This window comes from Perna viridis, chromosome 10 (assembly GCF_037379345.1).
Source record: "Perna viridis isolate PV_CMFRI_1.1 ecotype Kerala chromosome 10, ASM3737934v1, whole genome shotgun sequence".
Lineage (NCBI taxonomy): Eukaryota > Metazoa > Mollusca > Bivalvia > Mytilida > Mytilidae > Perna > Perna viridis.
In genome coordinates, this window is record NC_142454.1 from 24,817,235 (window position 1) to 24,825,217 (window position 7,983).

The 7,983-nt window shown below is 33.0% G+C and overlaps 1 protein-coding gene across 1 annotated transcript; it reads left to right on the forward strand.

Annotated features, from left to right (window-relative positions):
* Nucleotides 1–397: 397 nt before the first annotated feature.
* LOC148605085 (uncharacterized) lies at nucleotides 398–3,240 on the forward strand. Its single transcript, XM_088549643.1, has 2 exons — nucleotides 398–664; nucleotides 2,112–3,240. The coding sequence occupies exon 2, from the start codon at nucleotides 2,737–2,739 to the stop codon at nucleotides 3,160–3,162; it is 426 nt and encodes a 141-aa protein (XP_088405769.1). The 5' UTR covers nucleotides 398–664; nucleotides 2,112–2,736; the 3' UTR covers nucleotides 3,163–3,240.
* Nucleotides 3,241–7,983: the final 4,743 nt, after the last annotated feature.

The following is a 7,983-nucleotide window of genomic DNA, read 5'->3' on the forward strand; positions in this document are numbered from 1 at the left end:
GAATTCTAACAAATAGGCTTCTGGAACAGGGTTAGATTGCTACTAGATTGAAGTCATCACTACAGACGTTTTATGGTCGTCATAATGAACTCGTGGATCTCTACGGTGTATCCATCTGCGCCGTGAAAACTGATTTGTTCAACGTGTTATAATTTTCCTTTCCCCTTTCGTCTACCCCGGATTGACTTTTTATGAGCAACTCGGTGGGTTTTCTAAAAAGCAGAGGACGCTTACCTTACCGGTGCACCTGGTCCATGCTCCCAATTTTTAGTGGAGTCCGAGTCGGTCATTTGCCTTTGTTATTTTGTATGTAGGATTTTTGTTACTTTATGTTCTTTTATGTGTATGTCTGTTTTCCATGTCTGGTCTTTGTCCCTGGATTGCGTTCATACAAAGCAACAAAGGCAAATGAGCAACTCGGACTCCACTAAAAGCTAGGAGCATAAGAATTGATATGCAGTGATTAACTTGAATATATTTGCAGGAAAACCGGTTGAAAACTGTAAAGAACGAATAATCGTGTTAGTACGGACAACAGGATGTGGCAAAAGTACTTTGATTAATTCTATGGCAAATTCCTTCATTGGAGTAACATGGGAGTTTCCATCTAGATTTGTACTGATACACATTGAGGCAGGTGAAATGAAAAAAAGAAGGCAACGAGGTAAAGTTCTCAACATTTTTCTCGAGGTTTATTACCTACAATCGAATATTAGAGCATAAAAAGGAAAACCGATGAAATGAAAATAAATTGTATCGACCTTTGGCTATAAAGTGGTTGCGGGTTCTTTAATCTTTTTTCCGACGCAGTCGGTATAGTTTTGCTTTTTTACCTTTTACCTTAAAGAGAATCTTCAATGGAACAGCAAGTCACCTTAGTGCAATTCTGTTAGCGATTAGCTAAATACTGACAACTTAATGACGTTCGAAAAAACCTGTATCGAAATTGCGTGCCACGTGTTATTTTTTTTTAATGAAATGTAGCAACATTAATAGTAAAAATAACAAAACTTTACTACACCGGCTATCTTTTTTTAAGATAGTTCTTGTCAAAAATGATGATGGAAACTGAATGCAAGCAATAGTGGTCTAACTTACATATCTCAAATGAAGTCGCCAACTTTGATAAACTCCATTATACCTTCTAAAAACGTTTTTACTAAAGTATATTCCTACACATTTTTTTCAGTGACAGCCTGTATTGTGTTCTCGAGAGCCAAGAATTTTGTCACTCATTTTTTCATTGTTGAAATCATTCTTTTGTAGAACAATAGACTCAACTCAATATATAATGATTTTCAGCTTTTTTGTCTCAAAATTCATATATTGTAGTACACTTGTACCAGCAGTGAAAATTAAAGAACGATTGCACTTAACGAATAATTGCTTTAAATATTAAGGCTTCTGTATAAAATTGCTTATTTTGGTATTTCTGTTTACATTCTAAATGTTTCACATTGAATACTCAATGGGGAGGTTTTGCGTTTTCATAATCATTTTTTGTTTAATTTTCCCGTAATAGGTTGTGTTATATAGACTTAAAGTTACAGTACGTTCAAAACGTCAAAATTTGGTATACTAGTAAAAGATGTAACGAAAATATGTATGGTGTGCATTTCAAAATGAAAACCACCTCCATGGGATGAAAATTGCCATTGGCCACCCATTGGTCTTCAATGAACGACGATGAAATCCTCATATAAGAGTGTAGGGTGCAGCTGGCCCAAAAACATCATGTACAGCGAAATAGTTGCCCTTTATACTATAAAGTGAAGGTAAAATGAAACAAGACACACAGAGACAATAAATTCCTGACTTGGGACAGGCGCAAAAACAAGAACTTTCGCGTGATCACAATCCGTCCCCTATAAAATATGACCTCGCTTTAAAACAATATTTCACGATTAAACACGTATAAAAAGCAGTTAATATTATTCATGTAAGAATATATCTTACAAATTAAAACGTTATCTCGGAAAACACAGATTCAATGGCATGCACATGAAAGGGCAAAATGTAACTATGACCCGTATAAACAGCCAAATAGTGATTCCTTGAATCATGCGGTCATTGAAAAGACATTTAATGGTAAATTATTTTTACTTTTTCAGGCTATTCTTCACACTGATTGGTTTACTTGCTACACCATTCACGCCAATGTTGGAAACCGAATCGACTATACGATCAACATAATTGATAAGCCAAGTTTTAATCACAACGCACATAAGGACCAGAACAAAATAATCATCGATCAAATAAAACATTTCCCATCTGCCCAAGGAGAAGAGAGTATTGCAACACTTGATGCACTTTGTTTCATCTTGGAGGCATTTGATGCATAAATTACTGCAACACAAACATATATCTACGAATCAATGTTTGAATCGTTTGAAAATGACATGAAAGACAATGTACATACCTTAATTACATGTGTGGATGTACAGCGCCCACCTGTTTCAGCAGCACTGCAAGCATTACCAAATGTGTTTGTACCTTACGAAGATTATTTAACATTTATTGTTTCAGCTCTTTTTGTTGACAACACTCCGAAATCAAAAACTAATTTGTTTTCTTGTTTCTGGGATATGGGTATCCAGAATTGCAGAATTGTTCTCGACAATTTAAATCACTTCCAAAATAGCAGTCTGTCATTGACTAAAGAATAATTCGGAATAGACAAAAGCTCAGAGCACAAATAGAAGTTGGGTCTCTATAATTAATAAACTAAGAAACGAAATGTGGTTAGTTACACATTATAAACAGGTCATGATGTCGAACAAGGATTTTCAGTGTGAAGTCGATGAAGACTATCAGGAAGTGTCCCATCTAACAGGAAAAGGGCAGTATACAACTAATTATGATATGAAGGAGAAATACGAAGAGGCCGCCTCTAAAAATACGTTATCCCAAGAGCGGTTGCTAAAGCAGTTATATGAGGATGACTCCAGAAACGGTTGTAAAGTTCAGAAAATTATGGGAGCTATATCCAAACTAAACAATAGATTAAAAGAAATTGTACTCCGACCGGATTCTTTGAACAAAGTCCAATTAATTAATTTAATGATTCAAATCGAAGGACGAGAACAGAGGTCGGGATTTGAAGACCGAATTGATGGATTAGAAAAGTGTAAAAGAAACGTATGGCGAACCAGTTCAATTTAATCATGTCGCATTAATTAAGGAATTTAAAGAAAAAAAAAGAAATAGACGAGTAGTTATCCTATAGTACATGCACAAGTTATTTTTTCAAGCACGTTATTTTCATAATGAAGTATCAATGCCTTATGACCAACACGTTTATCTGATACTTGTAACTATGGTCTTAAGATAGGTTTGCTTTGCAACTTAAGCTTCATCTTAGGATGTCATAAGATAAATATTCTAATTCATGCCCTTAGATACGTTTTATGACATGTCTTCGGAAATCTTGTTCAACAGACCTCAGATACAGGTATCTACCAAAAAAATGAACTCAAGGCTATTGTTTGTTTTTCAACACTGCACAAAACTATCAACAGGAGGGTTCCGATCCCCAACTCATCTGTTTTCTTATGATCCGACACTAAATACTTTTTTTAAAATACTTGTACAAAGCATTTGTTTTTTTTTTTTCTTTTAGAAATACCCCAAAAAATAATTGTAACTCTTTAACTGTTATTTTTCAAACCATCCTTCAGACTGATACTGTTTCTTTTTCAACGGAAAAAATGGCGTTGTCTTATAGTCGATCTGTATATGTCTCTGAGTCAAAAGCAGCTCTCTTAATTATTTATTTGGTACTCAATGTCCTTTGACAGATAATTCATACATTTTAAGACCTGATTTATACCGTTCGGATTAGCGAGTTTTAATTTTATCTTGTCTTCAACATTTCAACAAACAAGACGACATCTAACATATTTTGGACCAACTAAACATTAGTATCTTCTTAAACGGTGTGTCCATGACTACATCATCTACAGTCAAACTGGACTCGGCTGGAGATCGATTGCAGTAAGGGTCTCCAACACTATCGTTGAAGATGCTGTTACGAGATTCGTCTTCAATTTCAGGCTCAAAATTCTACCTCATCCCTCTTGTTTGACATAAAAATACGAAATTTAGGGCGCTTAAATGATACTCAAATGTAGAGTTACTTATTCCGCTCTATGAACCATACAACTTCACAATCTACGAATGAGACTAAAATCAAGTTTTAAGAAATAAAACAAGGTTGCTGCATTTTAAACCATTTAAATTGAATTTTTTTTTACACATGTGAACGCGTGAAATTAAATATGTTGAACGCAGTTAATCTTATATCCACACACGCATACTCTTATCTATGTACCACCTTTGGAATAATTATATTACTATTTATATGAATACTCGGGCTCGATTACAGAAAAAAAACTTTCAGGTAAATTGTATTTGATAAAAGCAATATCTTTTATTCTCCGATCGCAAGAATTAACGTGTCTATATGCCTTTCCCAGCCAAACTCAATAACATTGCATTTCGAAATTAGTTGCATTTGTACAAAAAAAATGTTTGTCCGATCCTTCCGATTAAACATTGACCTGCAAAGTATTTACGTTTATTTTGCTTCATGATTATATTGTTTCATTATATTTATATTCAGTTATTGGGTTAAACAGAGTATACTTCCAACTCTCTCAATAGTCAATGTTTCTTCTTCGAGGCAAATCAAATGGCCGCCAGTGTACTAATGTTAACAATATTCTCTCTCTCTCTCTCTCTCTTTTGACATTAACATTATTTCTTCTAATTCGAAAGGGTTTTTTTCACAAAGAAGCGTTGCACATATATACACAGCTACCTGTGTAATGATTTATCACAAGAAGTGATATCATTTCCTTTCAATAAATTTATTCTTTGTATTTATGGTTGTTAATTTTCTTCTGTATGCTTTCAATTTTAAATATAAATTATAATGGTGAAAAAAAACAGAAGGGGTTGAAGAAAAAAATGTAATGAATATGAACGACAAAAAGAGTAAAGCGCTTCAAGAAAAATAGGAAACAAATTCAACTTACACACAACAAGGCAATGATATATTGAAACTGATAGTAATCAACTTATAACCCTGATGTTTACAAACGCCTGGTGTTAAACATCAGACAACAGAAAAGAATGTGCTGCTCCATTATTTGGACAGAAACCGAACAATGATGGACTAGTATTCTTGGGGCAATTGTTATAAAACTTTGACATATAAAGGGTCTGTTATAGAACGAACATCCTGCGTTTCCTGACATTAAAATGTATTTTATATTTGTTTGTTTTTGTATTTTGTTTTTGTATGTTATGTTTTTCTTTTGTTGTCTTTGTATGATTTTTTTTTTTTTTTTTTTTTTTTTTTTTTTTTTTTTTTTTTTTTTTTTTTTGGTAAAATGTTATTTTCTTTAAAATAGGGACTTGTTTAATAATCGATAGGTTTGCGTTTTATGGACTGCGACGAACAGACATTATACGTCCGTTAATTCAAAACTTTACAAATGATGTGGTTGGTTTTCAGAATTGTTCAGAAATCAGAAACGAAATTAATCATGCATTTTTTATTCTTTATTTACCCAGTTCAATAAAGTTGAAAAAAATAGCCATAAAAGTCATCGTCTGCTTCACCTACATGGTAAAACTGTAAAAAAAAACTATTGACCAAACAATTCGACAAACGTTTTGTTAATTTTCCTTCTATCTGTTGCAACATCTCTTCAGCACCTGTGAATAGAGTTTTCATATCACAACTTTATACCAAGAGCTTGCCATAATTACGCAGACTACTTCTTTCGCGCTAGCCTTCTTACAGTTATGCTTCTGAAACAGGGTTATGTTGCTCCAACATTGAAGTAATCACTTCAGAAGTTTTATGGTCACCTGTTTGTTAGACGTTTCATTGTATTCCTTTCCTTTTTCGTTTACCGCGGGCTTGACTTTCTATGAATAGCGGATGTTTCTGAAAAAGCAGAGGACCTGGTCCAAGCTCCCAGTTAATAGTTGAGTGCGAGTTGCTCGTTGCTTTGTGTTTATTATTATGGTTATCTTGTGATCTTTGTTGTTTTTCATGTCTGATTTATTTAAACTAGAATCGTTTGGTTTCCTTGACCACTCCTTTTTACTAGAGTTCCCTTTTTTTGTTGAAATGTAGTGCACATTGTAATTTGCCCTTAATTCTTAATTGACTATACTGTATAAATATAACAATCCAGCCAACAGTTGTATCCCTTTTCACAAAGTTTTCAGGAATATCTTTTCGTGAATATTAGTTTTTCGTTGCTCATATATAATTACATGGTACATGTTTATTTTATTTGAGATGGTTCATGTACTTTTAACTGATTGGGAATTTTTCTGTTTTTAATAAGTATAAAACAATGCATACGTCTATGTCAATAAAACCATATGTAGAATTGACTTTAACAATATAATCCCTGACGTGAATTAATATCAAATATTTTTTTGAGTTCACTTCATATAGGCTTTATGAATTTATTTTGGGTAAACCACATTTCATTATTTCTGTCTTAATAACAAGTATATAAAGCTAAAGTGTACCATTGTCTCACATAATTGATGTCATTGTAATATCGGTATAATTAACATGAAAACTCTTCTTGACATTTTCATTCGAGTAGGTTTTCTAACTTTTTATCAATTTGTTTTTGTTATGTAAATTGCTGCATAAATAATTATGATAAACTAACAAATGATAGGCACATAAGACAATAATCAATAGTAACAACCTTAAGTTGGAAAGTCCTTATTTCAAATTACAAACAATGAAAGCGAAAACTTAAAATTTAATACAACCACCATTGTCCTGTTTGTGAAATTTCACTCTTTGCATGTATTTTGCAGACCTACAAATAATTATATATGATGCTAGTGAATTACATTATCGAAGAGTAATCAAGGGAACCACGGTTAAAGCGGTAACCAAAAGAACTTAATCCAGGGAAAAAGACCCGACATGGAAAACAGACATACACAACAAAGAACATACAGTAACTAAAATCATACATACAAAGTAACAAAAGCAAATGAGCAACTCGGACTCCATTAAAAACTGGGAGCATGGACCAAGTGCACCGGTAGGGTAAGCGTCCTCTGCTTTTCTAGAGACACTCGCTGAGTTGCTCATAAAAAGTCAAGTCCGGGGTAGACAAACGAAGGAATTGATAACATGTTTCTATGAACCTCATTCAAAGCCTTCGCTTATAATGTATTTTTCTGGCAATGTTGACATGCCATTGGAGAGCAAAGTCTTAGTCCCACGAGACAGATAACTTACATGTATATGAATAGTTTAATTTTATATAGAATGTACTATAAATCTATTTTAAGCATGTTATTTCAAGACCATTTTGACCATTTATTTTCTTCCTATTTGTTATGTTTTGTTTTTGATTTTGTTTTTGTTGTTTTTGTTTTTTTTGCCAAGAAATTTTGCGTATGTATTTAAAATGTTCTTCATTTTGGTTGCATGTTGTGTTATATCTTATATGATAATTATGTTAGTAATTTCAAATACTCAAGCTATCAGAAATCTGAAAAGGGTTGGGCGTTCCATTATAAATATAAGGTGTAATTGAGAGATCTTGACCAATCAAAAGTTCTATACCTGTAATTCTAGTTGACCAATAACAAAATCAAGAAGCAACTACTTGTATCCCCTGTCTAATAGCTTTTAGGAGTAATCTTAGTACATGTATATTTGTCATTGCTAATATAGCATGTGTTTGTTTTATTTTGACATGGTTCTTCTTTTCATTCTACTAGGTTACTTATTCATCGATACGATTATAAACAAGTGTATTTCTGCCTAAAAGGTAATTACATATTATCGTACTAGAAGGCACAAACTTAAGTCGATAGAATGTTTAATTTTAACTCAAAAAATGACAAAAGAGAATAAAAACAAAACAGAAAGTTTAACACAATCCCTGATTTGGTACAGGCATTTCTGATAGAACGTTGGGTCAA

Coding starts and splice junctions, on each gene's coding strand:
- LOC148605085 (XM_088549643.1), top strand. CDS start 2,737: ATGTGGTTAGTTACACATTATAAACAGGTCATGATGTCGAACAAGGAT.